We start from the raw sequence: 16,111 nt of genomic DNA on the forward strand, positions 1-16,111 counted from the left end.
TGTGTCTTGGTGTGGTCCTCTTTGGATTCCTCTTGTATGGGGTTCTGTGAGCTTCCTGAACTTGTAAGTCTATTTCTTTCACCAGGTAGGGAAAGTTTTCTGTCATTATTTCTTCTAATAGGTTTTCAATATTTTGCTCTCTCTCTTCTTCTGGCACCCCAAAAATTCGGATGTTGGTACGCTTAAAGTTGCCCCAGAGGCTCCTTACACTATCTTCATATTTTTGGATTCTTTTTTCTTTTTGTTTTTCTGGTTGGGTGTTTTTTTCCCTCATGTTTCAGATCTTTGGTTTGATTCTTGGGGTACATTGATCTACAGTTGAGTTTCTGTATATTCTTTATTTCAGACAGTGTATGCTTAAGTTCTGACTGGTCCTTTTCCATTTTTTTGGCATTCTCATTAAGATCCTTAAACATCTCACTAAGTTCCTCAGCGGTTTTTAGAAGATTCTTGAGTAACCTTATAAATGTGGTTCTGAACTCTATGTCGTCCAGTAGTTTGCTTTCCTCCACTTCTTTCATTCGTGACATGTTTCTTTGTCTCCGCATTTTGCTGCTTCCCTGTGTTGATGGAGTGGCTTTGTGTGGTAGGTGACCTATAGGGGCCAGTAGCTCAGCCTCGCCAATCACCTGAGGTGGACGCCTTTGGTACACCCCTTTGTGGGCTGAGTGCAAAGTCTTGGTGTAGTTAAGCCTTGATTGCTGTTGGTACACTGGGAGGAATTGACCTCCAGGCCATATGGCTGTGAGGACCCACTGTGTCTATAATGGAAGGACTGCTGCGCTGGAGACACGCTTATTATGGTGCAGGGCTTGTTTCAGTGGGGCTTTGGTGCTCACTGAGTCTGCCTCTTGAATGTGTCACTTATGGATGTGAGGAGTTGAAATCTGGTGTCTCACACTGACCACTAGGTACACTGGCTTCTGGATCTCTAATGGGGTGCAGGTCAGCTACTGTCTGAGGCCACCCAGCAGGCACTACAGTGAGAAATACAGTTTTCTCCTCTTTGCTTGGGGTTTGGAGGTTTTGGAGTTGTCTGACCAGGGCCGCAAGTTTACTAGGTTAAGCTGCCATAGGGCAGGTCATTCATATGCTAAAGCCGCTGCTTGGAGCTTGGGTGGGTTTGTAGGTTGTGCAGGGCGGGGTCTCAGGGCGTGACTAGGCTAGTGTGTGGCAAACAGTGATGGCTTCGAGTAACATAATTATTCCTGCACGCAGCCCTGCAAGCAAGCCTCCCTCACTTTCCCACCCCACGGCAGACAGTCCAGCTTCTCCCCGTAGGAGTTTGGGTCCCCCGCATCTCCCCAGAAACTGGAGTCGGGAGTAATCGGGAGCTTGTCTCCCTTCGGGTTGAAAAAAGCAGTGCTCCCAGTCGCTGGTCACCAGCCTGATTCGCGCACCTCCGTACGTCAGCTTTTTAGCACTTGTGCACCTCTCAATGCTGTTTGCTCTTTCCTTCTAGTTGTAGAACTTCCACTCAGCCAGCTTTCCCGTGGTTCTGGGTGATAGACGTTTTGTCTTTTAGTTGTAGTTTTGAAATTGTTGTGCCAGGCAGCAGTTTAGGTGTTTACCTACGCCGCCATCTTGGATTCTCTCCTGCAGTCACTTTTTGCTTTTTTTTTTTTCTGCAGTAATTTGTTTTTCTTCCCACTTCTGTTCAGTTGGTATATAAAAAGCAATGAAATTTCCCACGGAGGTAGAGGCAGAGCCAAGCAAGCAGGACACACACTGACAAGCAGATCTGCCCATCATTTCCCTGTGTGTCCAAACCCTGTAGGTTACGAGACATCGTGGGGGTCTTCTACAGCTTCCCTACTTGGTGTGTGAACCTCGGACCAGCAGCCTGGGCATTACCTGGGACCTTGTTACAGGCGAGGCATCTGCCTTTTAAGGAGATACCCAAGTCATCAGCACACACTTTAGAGTTTGTGGAACACATCATCACCAACAGGCCCACACGATAGAAGGATGCATACTTTCACAGATGCAAAAGAGAGGGAACGTTGCCGAGTGTGGACTCTGGCCACTGAATTATCCTAGAATGCCAGGGGCCTGGGAGCTTGCTTGTGAAAAGCCACGGCCAGCGTGGCTTTCTGGTTCAAAGGCTTGGAATAGAGCTGATGCACAAATTAACACACAAGACAAGAAATACTAATTTGATTATGGGGAGAGGCCAGGGAAAAGCTCAACTGTAGTAGTCAACTTCCACTGAGTCTCATTCCCAGCTGCTTTTATTTACTAGAATACACAATTGCCTTTTAGGAATGCAAACAGACATAACAATGGTAATGTTTTAGTAAACAGTAAGATTATCAGGTTTGGGGGAGTTTGCTTTAGGCCATTGAGTCAGCAGTAGGTAATTAAATGTAAATATTCACCCTGTGAATATCAAAAGGAGTCCAGGTCAGCCTTCTGCCAGACTTCTCGCATTTAAATTAATTACAGTTGATCTTGGTTTCCAGCACTTGCTGCCAGGAGAGCCACACTGATGTGTATTGGGGTGAGCTGGCCTGGAGTGGAACTGTTTCTGAGTGTCATGCAGGCAGCAAAGCAAGTCACATGGACAATCAAGGAGTGATCGATGTGGCTGTGTAAGCCCAAGGCCATGTTCTCCAGGTCAGCTTTGCCCACAGTCATCGAGGGGCTGCATCCCATAAGGGATGTCCAGGCACCTGTCCTCACTGATGGAATGTGGGCAGTTTCCTTTTCAGAAACCTCCTAGCCTTGCACTCCATTCTGGCTGTACTCTGTACCTGTGTGAGCAAGTTATTACTTTTTGAATGCTTGGCTTCCTTTCTTTTGGAAAATTATTCCTCCCCAAGTCCATGTGGTTCTGGTGGTTGTCAGTGAGAGCATCCACCTTCCCATGCTCCTCTGGTTCCTGCTCAGTTCTAGGCCTGGGTGTTCAGCTTCCTCTTTGAGTCTGTGTTTATTCAGTATTGCCCTGATACGTTCCTTTTTTCCTAACTTAGTTTGGCTTTGTGTTGGCAACCAAAGAATTCTCACTGATTACACAGCCTCATAAGACAGTTGGCCAGGAAGGCGCCTTTGTGCCCTTCACCTTGTGGCCAAAAGACAGCCGCTCGGAATAGATGTGGGGTAAATGGCGTGGTGGGAGCAGCACCTTCATGAAATAGAGAACAAGGTGCCTCTTCCTTCAGGCCAGTGGAGCCCTCTGAGAGGGGCATGGCTTGTCAAGCAAAATGCAGCCTGGAGCTCAGCTCTCACTCACCCCCTCAGCCATATGCTCTTGTGCAGAGCACAGGTAACACAGCCTTATGTAGATACCCTGTTGTTGGGTTCCCCCCACCCCTCAGCTCTCTTCTCCTCTTTCCACCTTCGGTTCACCTCTTCTAGGCTTTTACTTGGGCAACATTAAAGTTGATAACAACTATGTTTACTTCTGTAGCAACATTGAAGTCTTCCGTGCTTTGTCCATCTGTTGATTCTAAAAGTTGAAACTCAATTAACAGTGTTTAGTTTATGTATTGTGACTTATAAATATCTTTCAAGGCAGAGCTAGTAATCACTAAGATTACATTTCCTTTCTTGAACTGTTTTAATTACCTTTTGAAAAACAATATTTGATAGATTCACAGGATTATATGAAATATGTGTTAGTTATAATGATTCTAATATCATGAATACCATGTACCTTTCATCCAAATCAGGAACCAGGAACTCATTGCCAGTAATGTGTATGTGCCAATGTAATCCTCCCTGTCCCATTCCCCTGCTTCCCCTGAGAAATAGGCAATATTATTTTTTGTGTTTATCATTCCACTGCTTAAAAATAATCATGCAATCATAATAGCATGTATGCATAAACAATGTTTTGTTTAGTTGTGTTTGTTTATGAGCTCTATAAAGATGTTTACAGTGTAGTTTTCTGGGAGTTCTGTTTTTCAGGAAACATTGTATTTCCAAGATTCTTCCATGTTGTCTTGTATTGCTATTGGAACTGTTTATTATGATTAGAAACTCTTAGGAACTCCAGGAAAAAAGAAAATAGAGCCAAAGAAGGAAACACAATCCTGATGGTCACTAGCTTTATATGAATGACATTCCCAGTAGGCCCAGCACCCCCTTCGTCCATCACTGCCCTCTCCTAGTGTAGAACAGAGTTAGCCCAACCCATGGCCAACGAAGCTAGGGAATTTGTTCACCAACACCCTATCTGTCAGTAGTTCATGGGTCAGCCTCCACATCCGGGTGCCCCTGACCATGGCTGATGGTTCTAGGGATGGCACTTGTCCCTGGCAGGGCCAAAGAATGTTTGGACTTGAGACTGAGAGGTCTCCTCTCTGACAACTAAAGGTGGATAGCTTAGGTGTCAGGGCCATGTTTCTCACTATGTGGACCAGAGGAGAGGAGGAGGTTGGTCTGCAGAGGAAGAGCAAGATATTCAGGGAGAAGGAAGACCAGAGTCAGAGTGCTATGGTCTGAATGTCTGTGCACCCCCAAATCCATATGTTAGAAAACTACCCCCAAGTTTATAGTATTAGGATGTGAGCCTTTGAGAGGTGATTAGGTCTTAAGGGTGGAGCCCTTGTGAATGGAATTAGTGCCCTTATAAAAGAGACCCCACAGCCAAAACCGGTTTGGCTCAGTGGATAGAGCGTCAGCCTGCGGACTGAAAGGTCCCAGGTTCGATTCCGGTCAAGGGCATGTACCTTGGTTGTGGGCACGTCCCCAGTAGGGGGTGTGCAAGAGGCAGCTGATCCATGTTTCTCTCTCATCGATGTTTCTAACTCTCTATCCCTCTCCCTTCCTCTCTGTAAAAAATCAATAAAATATATTAAAAAAAAATAAAAATAAAAGAGACCCCACAGAGCTCCCTGTCCCCATGTAAAGACACAGCGAAAAGTCTGCGACTTGGAAGTGGGACCTCACCCAACCATGATGACATGACAGACCAAGACGGTGATCGTGGCCTGCCAGTGTATGATTTCCTAATTCCAACCGTCCCCAAGGTGCAGCTATGCACATGACCTCAGGATTCATGATTAACTCACCTTTTACTTAACCTAGGTTCCGTTCCATCATTTACAGCCAGTATGCACGGAAGTCTGCCAAAAACCTCTGTGTTTTTGTTTCCTTATTTAATGAAGGAGCACAAAAATAATTAAAATGATAATTTAACCATAATAACTACCACTTTCTGGGAATTTACTATGCATCAATGAGTGCTTTTTGTTCATTCTCTCATTCAACACTCAAACCAAGACTGAGGCAAGTATTATTGTCCCTGTGTTACAGATTATAATTGAGGCATAAAGAAGCTCTGACTCCCAGTCAGAGAAAGATAAATATCATATGATCTTACTCATTTGTGGAATATAATGAACAACATAAACTGATGAACAAAAACAGATCCAGAGACAGAGAAGCATCGATCAGACTGGGTAGGGGAGGGCAGAGGTAAGGGGGAGAGATCAACCAAAGGACTTGTATGCATGCATATAAGCCTAACCAATGGGCACAGACACCAGGGCGGTGAGGGCATGAGTGGGGAGGGCAATGGGGGGATAAGGACACATATGTCATACCTTAATCAATAAAAAAAAAAAGAAGCTTTGACTCATGTAGGTTCATGAGGCTGTTAAGAGAAAAGCCCATCATTCACACCCTATAGCCTGTGTGCTTCACCACATGTGTCACTGTCTCCACAAAGCAAACCACCTCTGGCGGGATTCAAAGTCACACCACATTTGAAAGGCTCTCTCCTCATGAGAATTCCAGGAGCTAAGTGAGGTCTGGAAGCCACTATAACCGGGCCGCCATGGGTGACTCAGATTTCTTTTCCTATAACTTAAAAGGGAGATTAGAAAAATCTTCTCAGATTGCCTGACACCCACATACCCTGTCCTTATCCTACCCTCCCCCTTCTGAGGCTGCAAAGAAAGGTAAAAAGAAAGATAGAAGAGGGAAGGGAATGGCAACCATTGACTGGAAGTGAGGAGCAGTGGGAGAGAGGGGTAGGGGGAAGGAGTGAGGTTGATTACACCCGTGGACGACATTTCCAAATGTTTTCCTGGGGACAAACTTCTCCCTCCTCCTGCTCCATCAGTGAGCATTTGGCGTTGGTGTCAGGGCAGACAAAATGGGAAGAGAAAGGAGACCCTCAGAGACGGTTGCTCTTAGGTAAAGGGAGGCATCAGAGCCACAGTTCTGAGCTGAGACCGGAGGAGGAGTGTTTCAGGAGTTGGAGGTGAAGCCGTGGGCCCCTCCCCCATTTAACTGACCCCCCAGGAACATTCCATGGCAGTTAGGGGCCCTGTCCTGCTGGATGGGTTGTTCTTTCCCAGATCCAAGCCCTATGGTGGCAACTGCTCCGCTTGATGAAAATATTTTGAACATGAGGGACAACTGAGCCTATGAAGGGAAGGGGCGACATGGGGTGGAGGATGGAAGGGGAGACAGGGGATGCTCAAGATGGGGACAGGGGTCATTAGGGGTGAGTTCCTTGGTTCAGGAGGAGAAAGTGATGAATTTCAGAAACCTGGAAAGGAAGGGGACGGTTGGAAAGGAAGATGGGGCAGAGGTGAACCTGGGACAAGAAAAGGGGGTGCAGGACTTAACCTCCCCCGACCTCAGAAACAGGTCGGTGTACCGCCACCGGGACTCTTTGTTGCCCCTGAAATGGAAAGTTGCACACACTTCCCGCTGGAAGGCGCAGGTGCTAGCCTCAGTACTCAGCCTGATTGCCTTCACCCTGTTGCTGGTCATGTCCTTCTCTAAGAGGTGGCTGTACCTCTCCACCATCCACTTCCTCCAGCGCTGGCCTGTGGATGACAGCCAGAACATCTACACCTCTGCCCAAATCATGTCCCTGGGGCCCCTGCAGAACTGCATATTCCAGACCTGTTCCTACTCAGAGGAGGAGGAAGGTGAGACCCTCCACCCCCCCAATCCCACTCCAGGCCTCCAGCCTGCCTTGGCCTCTCCATTTACACCCCGGTATTCTTGTCCCCTCCTTCTGATCATCCTCACTGTGTTGGCCCACAAGATGACTCCACTGGCACCAAGACTGCCAACGATCACTTTTCTTTTTCTTTTTTTTTTTAAATAAATCTTTATTCAGATTATTACAATTGTTTCTCCTTTTTCCCCCCATAGCCCCCCTCCACCCGGTTCCCACCCCACCCTCTGCCCTTACATCCCCCCCACTGTCCTAATCCATAGGTGTATGATTTTTGTCCAGTCTCGTCCTGAACCCCCCATACCCTTTTCCCCCTGAGAATTATCAGTCCACTCCCTTTCTATGCCCCTGATTCTATTATATTCACCAGATTATTCTGTTCCTCAGGTTTTTAATTCACTTGATTTTTAGGTTCACTTGTTGATAGATATGTATTTATTGTTCATAATTTTTATCTTTACCTTTTTCTTCTTCTTCCTCTTCTTAAAGAGTACCTTTCAGCATTTCATGTAATCCTGGTTTGGTGGTGATGAACTCCTTTAGCTTTTTCTTATCTGTGAAGCTCTTTATCTGCCCTTCAATTCTGAATGATAGCTTTGCTGGGTAGAGTAATCTTGGTTGTAAATTCTTGCTATTCATCACTTTGAAAATTTCTTGCCACTCCCATCTGGCCTGCATAGTTTCTGTTGAGAAATCAGCTGACAATCGTATGGGTGCTCCCTTGTAGGTAATTAACTGTTTTTCTCTTGCTGCTTTTAATATTCTCTCTTTGTCTTTTGCTCTTGGCATTTTAATTATGATGTGTCTTGGTGTGGTCCTCTTTGGATTCCTTTTGTTTGGGGTTCTGTGCACTTCCTGGACTTGTAAGTCTATTTCTTTCACCAGGTGGGGGAAGTTTTCAGTCATTATTTCTTCAAATAGGTTTTCAGTATCTTGCTCCCTCTCTTCTTCTGGCACCCCCATAATTCTGATGTTGGTATGCTTGAAGTTGTCCCAGAGGCTTCTTACACTATCTTCAACTTTTTGGATTTTTTTTTCTTTTTACTTTTTCGGTTGAGTGTTTTTTGCTTCTTTGTATTTCAATTCTTTGACTTGATTCTTGTGTTCCTCTAGTTTGTTGTTGGGTCTCTGTATAATATTTTTTATTTCAGTCAGTGTATGTTTAATTTCTAGTTGGTCCTTTTTCATATCTTCGAGGGTCTCGTTATATTTATCGGCCTTTTCTAGGATATTCTTGAAAAGCCTTATAACCGTGGTTTTGAATTCTATATCCAGTCGTTTGTTTTCCTCCATTTCTTTAGCTTGTGATCTGTTTCTTTGTTGCTGCATTTTCATTGCTTCCCTGAGTTGGTAGGGTAGCTTTGTGTGCTAGGTTTCCTATATGGCCCAGTGGGTCGGCCTCCCTAGTTAACCTGAGGTGGATACTCTTGGTGCACCCCTTTGTGGACTGTGTGTACAGCCTTGTTGTAGTTAAGTCTTGATTGTTGTTGGTATCACTGGGAGGAATTGACCTCCAGGCCAATTGGCTGTGAGGATCAGCTGTGTCTACGCTGGGAGAACTTCTGTGCTGGAGACAGCCTTATAGGATTAGACTTGCCTAATTGCAGAAGCCTCTGTGCTCAGCTTGGATGGGGTGGAGTCTCAGGGCGGAGCAGACAGTCTTGGCTTCCAGTCAGCCTTGCCCTTGCGTGCGCGCACCTCCAGACCTCTGCCTTCCCCGGCTCCCGAGTCTCCGCCCGAGAGTCCAGATTCCCCCCGCAAGAGCGTGGGTCCCCAGGGGCTCGCCTGGAACTGGGGTTCAGTGCAGTCAGAACTGGGGCTCAGTGCAGTCAGGAGCTTCCGACTCCCTTCTGCTAGGGAAAGCCTGTGGCAACCTCCGCAGTCTTTATGCACACTGGCGTGTGCCTCCAGACCCCTGCCCGCCGGGGCTCCCCCACGTCTCCCCTGGGTCTCCGAGTCTCCGGGTGCCTTTCTCTCTACCTGACAGCCCAGACTCCCACTGTATGAGCCTGGGTCCACAGGGTTTCACCCGGAACTGGGGTTCAGTGCAGTCGAAACTGGGGTTCAGTGCAGTCGGGGGCTTCCTTCCCCCTCCCGCCAGAGAAAGTCAGCCAGGCTCTCAGCCGCCCTTCCTCTCTGCGCGCACAAAGACCCTTTGCCGTACCTCCAATTCTCTGTGAGCTTTTCTTTTTCCTTCTAGTTGTAGAATTTCCACTCAGCCAGCTTTCCTGTGGTTCTGTATGGTGTCCGTTCTTTTAGTTGTAGTTTTGAAATTGTTGTGTGAGACAGCAGTTTAGGTGCTTACCTATGCCGTCATCTTGGTTTTCCCCAACGATCACTTTTCCTCCCCCAGCCTGGCCACACTGATTTGCCTGACCTTTCAATGGAAAGTGTTACTGCTTTTGAAAAAGCTTGCAGTCAAATCTGTACTTATAATAAACATGTTGTGAGGGGCCTGGACTTGCTCACAGTGCATGTCAATCACTCATTAATCACATAATTCACCATTATCCTGGGAGAAGAGCCCATTAAGGTGAGATTTCCTTTCTCTAGGCTTGCGTACCCAGAGTTTTGGGAGGAATCCCCAGAACGCTCTCCCTCGGGTCCTGGTCCCAGCAACTGTTCTTGCCGTTGGCTCAGGCTTTGCTTTTCTGGGCTTCCACATCTGGTTTCCCTGCCCTTTCCTTCCTGGCTTCTTGCAGGTACCTCATTTCTCGTTCTTGTTAATCTCACATCATGCTGTCCTCTCACTTTCAGATTTGGGCCTCCTTTTTCAGATCTATGGAAAATGAAAACCTTTGACCTCCCCATTTCCATTTCTTCATTGTCATTAACATTTTCCAAAAAAAGTTACGTAGCCCAGCTGGTGTGGTTAAGTGGTTGAGCATCAACCCACAAACCAGCAGGTCATGATTTGATTCCCAGTCAGGGCACATGCCTGGGTTTCTGGCTTGATTCCCAGTGTAGGGTATGCAGGAGGCAGCCAATCAATCATTCTCTCTCACCATTGCTGTTTCTGTCTCTCTCCCTCTCCTTTCCCTCTCTGAAGTCAATAAAAACATATATACATATTTTAAAGTCACATTGCTATTATTTTCTTCCATTATGAAAGCAATACACCCTTATTATGGTACATTTGGGGAAACAAAAACTATTATTTATTATCCACTTATTTTATTTAGTTAATTGAATCCTCAACCCTGATGGGGCAATTATTCTTATTTTATAGATGAAAAGATTGAGACTCAGATTAAGTACCTTGCTCAGGGTCATAAAGCTAGTAGGTTGAACCACATGAAATGGCCAATATTTGACGGCTTTTCCCCTACAAAGAAGAGCAAGTTCATATGGATCAACCTAATAATGGCATGTTTACAATTATAAGTCAGGTGTGTCTGGCTCCAAAACTCATGTAAGCACCCAACTTGCTCTCTAGTGCTGCTCAAAGGCAGCCACTAGTAGAGTGTGTTGAGCACTCAATTTTTTCTAGGCTTTAAAAAAAAATTGAACACGTTTTAAATGACTCTTACATAGATGTATTTATTCTTCTAAATAATTTTATATCTTTTATTTTTTATTATTTAATTTATATTATTTTAAAATTTATCTTTATGCAATATAATAAGCATTTTCGTATTATAAGTAACTATAGTATGCAACTTAATAAATTTATCACCTCTTACTTGACTATTTTATTTTCTTATTCTTGGCAAATGCATTTCTAACTTTATACTTGAGGAAAATGGAAGAAAAAAATAAAGCTTTTTCTGTGTTTAATATTAATTCTTTGGTATAGATTTCCCAAAGTGGGTTTACTGGGTCAAATAGTATAAATATTTTAAGGCTCTGAATAATATTTTCCATGTTGCTTTCAAAAAGTATGATAGCAATTTACACTTCCACTAATAATGTATGAGAAGTCTTGTTTCCTTGTATCTTTGCCAGCAATGACTATTAATTTTAAATATATATATATATATATATTTATATTTATATTTATATTTATATTTATATTTATATTTAAATTTAAATTTAAACATATATATTTAGCCCTGGCTGGTGGTGTGGCTCAATTGATTGGGTGTTGTCCTGTGTACCAGGACATTGCTGGTTTGATTCCTGGTCAAGGGCATATGCCTGGGTTTTAGGCTAGATCACCCTGGGGTGCTGCAGGAGGCAGTTGATTAATGCTGTGCTCACATAAATGTTTCTATGTCTTTCTCCTTTCCTCTCTCTCTAAAAATCAATAAACTATTCTTTAAATATATATATATTTAATAAATAAATATATTTAAATTTAAATGTGTAACTTTTAATTAAAAAAAAAACATTGCATAGTTATTGGGGGAAATACAGAAAGTTTAAAAAATAAAATAAGAATCACCTAAAATTCCCCACAGAGATATAATCACAATGACATTACAATGGATGTAATTCCAGTCTTTTGTGTGTATATATACATAAAATAAATACAGATAAATAGATATGTTTTTATTTTATTTTACTTTTTATTGCATTTATTGGGTCAACATTAGTTAATAAAATTATATAGGTTTCACATGTATTATTTTAATTTTAATAAATGTATATTATTTTTAAAAATTGTAATCATTCTACAGGCCCTGTGTTGCAAACCCCACTTTTCAGTTGTGAGCATTTACTTATATCATTAAATAATTATTCTATAGCATCACCTATGTTTACAATTTATCTGATTAGGTAGCATATTACATACAGAAACATACAGAAAATTATATAGTGAAGTGAGCCTCCTGTTTCTCCTTTTTTCCTAGAAACACTCTATTCAGAGACAATCAGCTGTCTTATCATTTTGTTTGTTAATCATCACCTGAGGATTTTTTTCCATTGATTTTTAGAGAGAATGGAAGGGAGGGAGAGAGAGACAGAAACATCAATGTGAGAGAGACACATTGATTGCTTATCTTTGCACACTCCCCAACCAGGGCCGTGAGATAGAGCCTGCAACTGAGGTATATGCCCTTGACAGGAATCGAACCCAGAACCCTTCAGTCTTCAGGTTGACACTTTCCACTGAGCCAAACCTGCTAGGGCCATATCATCATGTTTAATGAACATATAATAATCCAATGTATGGGTACACTTTAATTTATTTAACAAATCTCTTGTACATATAAATATCTCTGCAAAGAAGATCTCTATATATACTTTACAGTGCGATCTTGGATGATTTCCTTAATGTAAATTCCAAAAAGAAACATTCTGAGTCAAAGGGCTTAACAATGTAGGGGTTGTTTTTGTTGTTGTTGTTTTTATTTTTTATTTTATGCCACATCACTTACCAGCAATGCTGCCTACTAATAGTATGTGATAGTACTTCTTCTAAATCCTTTCCCACACTAGATATCATCACTTTTGTTTTGATCTTTTCTAATTTAATAGATTTTTTAAAATCACATTTTGCCCTGGCCGGTGTGCTCTGTGGTTAGAGTGACGGCCCGCCCACAGAATGGTTACAGGTTTGATTCCTGGTCAAGAGTATGTACCTGGGTTGCAGGTTTGATTCCTGCCTCAGGTTGGGGTGAGTGCAGGAGGCAATCAATCGATGAGTCTATGTTTCTCTCTCTCCCTCCCCTCCTTCTACTCACTCTTAAAAAAAACACAAAAAACCAGTGGAAAAAAATAGCCTTGGGTGAGGCTTATCAGCAACAATCACAATTAATTTGCATTTCTTTGTGTTGAGCTTCATATGTTTATTGGACTTCCTTCTTTGAGAATTGCAGTTCAAGTTTTCTGCCTATTTTTTCTATTGAGGTATTTGGTTTTTTATGGTTAGGATTATAAAACAATCTCCATCAAAAACTGTTGCCTGGCCCTAACCGGTTTGGCTCAGTGGATAGAGTGTCGCCCTGCTGACTGAAGGATCACAGGTTCGATTCCGGTCAAGGGCATGTACCTTGGTTGCGGGCACATCCCCAGTAGGATGTGTGCAGGAGGCAGCTGATTGATGTTTCTAACTCTCTGTCCCTCTCCCTTCCTCTCTGTAAAAATCAATAAAATATATTAAAAAAAAACTGTTGCCTGTTTAATAAGTGATATTTCATTGTTATCTCAAATGTGCATTTCTTTGGTTATTAACGGGCCTGAGCATTTTCTCATATTTGCTCTTTTGATTATATTTTGTCTTTTTGTGAATCCTTAGTTTATCCTGTTTTCTCCTTTTTCCCAGACAGTTTGGAGCTGTGGACAAATCACCCGTTCTTTGGGGTGGCCAAGATCACCTTCAGCCTGTCCCTGGTGCTGGGCTTCCTCTATACCATTTGGTTGTACCTGCCATACATCCCTGGTCTTCGGAGAGTGCCCTTCTTTGGCTGGATTGGGTGTATCATAAGCTTCTGTGAAGGTGCCCCTTTGCTCTGGGAAAGAGCCTTAGTGTCTCCTAACCCCATCTTCCCAGGCACTTCTCCCTCTTCCTTTCTTTAGCAGTTGGGTAGGGGCTTTGTGGGTGGTGGAAAAACAGAACAGGTAGAACTGGTGGTTGTTGACTGAAAATTGATTTCCATCATTTCCTGCTCACTAGAGAGGTGGAAGTGAGGGGTTGGTTCCCAGGAACCTCTGGGGCCTTGTACTCTGTGTGCACTAATGGGAGTCGTGGTTTGTGGCTATAGCACAGCAGGTGAGGATGAGTCCCTATGGGATATGTGGGTGGCAATGACCTTTCTGCTTCCTGTCTCCTAGTTGCCTTACTTTTCTCCAGCCTCCTGTTGTTTCCGATTGATGTCTGGCTCTTCGAGGTGAAGAAGAATTTTTCAATCCACATCGGGTGGAGCTATTTTATTGGTTGGGTGGTGTTTATCCTATATCTCTTCTGTGGTGAGTGTCCTGGGGGGCCCTGGGAAGGAGGGGACGTGGGTGTGGGTCAGGGCAGAGAAAGTGTGGAGAGGTGGCTGACCATCACAGAGATAGGTTCTTAGGGACTTCCTTTTGGGCTCACCTCGCTTGCCACTTTCCTTCCACTCTCTGACTCTCCTCTCCCCACATCCCCTTGTCTTTTCCCAGCGTTCCTCTGCTACTTCAACAATAAAAAATTCTGGAGTCTGATTCTCAGCAGTACCTCTAGCACCATATCCTTCGGCAGCAGCAGGTCAGGTTCTCTGATTATAGGGTCTCAAACATCTCTGTCAACTGGGAAGAAGCCCTTGATCTGAACAAGGCAAGGAATCTCTGTAAGCTTTTCTGAACTCCTGGCACCTAGTTCTGTCCTTTCATCTGAATCACCCTCCTCATTCTTTCCCACAACCCTTAAGTAGTTCAGCCCTCCTCACTGCAAATCATTAGAAAGGATTTTGGACCAGCTTTGCACTCCTCTTCTTTGTACCTGCTTTGCCTGCAGTTTGGGTAATGTGGAATAAATTGTCTTTTATTTATCATCTCTGGCGGTTGTTGAAGAAGGGGAGGAAGAGAGAAAGAACAAGTTTGTTTCCAAATTCTTTCTACCTAGGAGCCTTTTGGCACCCTTTGGTCCCCAAACCTGCCTAACCTCTCCCACAGCACACTGTACGCCGGCAAATATTTCTCAAGAGTTAAGCCTCTTTAAACTTTTTTACCCCCATCTCAAAATTTGTTAGTTAGGAGATAGGGGGAATGATCAGGAGAGAGATATCACTTATGAATTCGTTGGCATAATTATTCACAGTGAAGAATTCAAGAGCAAATGGCATTTGGAAAGAGGCGGGTTAAACAGTGAGAGCACTATAGGGGGTTGTATCATGTGCCCTGGACAGCAGTCCAACCCTCTGTCCAGCTCAAATGACTAGAACTCACGAGCACTCTGCCTAGATAACACCAGCACCAACCTCAACTCTACCTCCACCCCCTCCTCCACCTTCACCTCCTCCACTATCACCATCACCACCTCCATTTCTACCACCACCCCCACCTCCTCCATCCCCTCCACCTCTACCTCCACCTCCACTTTCACCACTACCACCACAATCAACTTTACCACCTCCTTTCCTTTCTGAAATCAATAAAAATATATTTTTTTAAAAAAGGAAAGAAATATAAAGGGAATTGAGAGGCACACAAGAGTCACTGGTCCATAGCAATTCTCAAATCCAGCTGGGAATATGTTGAAATTTCCTTCATTAGAACTCAGTCTGATTTCTGTCCAGGAGTGTCTCCATGGATCTTTTTTTTTTTTTTTTTTTTAATATGTTTTATTGATTTTTTTACAGAGAGGAAGGGAGAGGGATAGAGAGTTAGAAACATCGACGAGAGAGAGACATCGATCAGCTGCCTCCTGCACACCCCCCACTGGGGATGTGCCCGCAACCAAGGTACATGCCCTTGACCGGAATCGAACCCGGGACCCTTCAGTCCGCAGGCCAATGCTCTATCCACTGAGCCAAACCCGTTAGGGCTCCATGGATCTTTTAAAAAAAGATATAATTAGCCCTAGCTGGTTTGGCTCAGTGGATAGAGCGTTGGCCTGCGGACTGAAGGGTCTTGGGTTCGATTCCAGTCAAGGGCACATGCTCGGGTTGCAGGCTCTATCCCCCAGTGTGGTGCGTGCAGAGACAGCCAATCAGTGCTTCTCTCCCATCATTGACGTTTCTCTCTCTCTCCCTCTCCCTCTCTGAAATCAATAAAAATTTATTAAAAAAAAGATATAATTAACATACCATAAAATTTACCATTTTTAAAGTATACAGTTCAGTGGTTTGGGTATATTTACAATGTTGTGCAACCATCACCACCATCCAATTCCAGGACATTTTCATCATTCTAATCACTCTCCATTCCCTTTAGGCCCTGGCAACTACTAATCTATTTTCTCTTTCATTGGATTTACCTATTCTGACATTTAAATTAAATTATAAAATATGTGGCTTTTTATGTCTGGCTTCTTTTGCTTAACAAAGTTTTCATGGTTCATTCATGTTGTATGAAGTATCAGCACTCCATTTTTTAAAAAAATATATTTTATTGATTTTTTACAGAGAGGAAGGGAGAGGGAGAGAGAGTTAGAAACATCAATGAGAGAGAAACATCGAGGGGGTGGAGGTAGAGTTGAGGTTGGTGCCTCCTGCACACCTCCTACTGGGATGTGCCCACAACAAAGGTACATGGCTTTGACCGGAATCGAACCTGGGACCTTTCAGTCCACAGGCTGACGCTCTATCCACTGAGCCAAACCAGTTAGGCTCC

The 16,111-nt window shown here is 43.7% G+C and overlaps 1 protein-coding gene across 1 annotated transcript; it reads left to right on the forward strand.

Moving 5' to 3' along the window:
* Positions 1 to 6,487: 6,487 nt before the first annotated feature.
* ODF4 (outer dense fiber of sperm tails 4) lies at positions 6,488 to 14,131 on the forward strand (the record flags this gene model as incomplete). Its single annotated transcript, XM_080677386.1, is given in 5 exon segments — positions 6,488 to 6,890; positions 13,131 to 13,304; positions 13,640 to 13,815; positions 14,040 to 14,103; positions 14,106 to 14,131. Coding segments are annotated over 5 exon segments (843 nt in total).
* Positions 14,132 to 16,111: the final 1,980 nt, after the last annotated feature.

The sequence above is a fragment of the Plecotus auritus genome, assembly GCF_963455305.1.
Source record: "Plecotus auritus genome assembly, chromosome: 7".
Taxonomy (NCBI): domain Eukaryota; kingdom Metazoa; phylum Chordata; class Mammalia; order Chiroptera; family Vespertilionidae; genus Plecotus; species Plecotus auritus.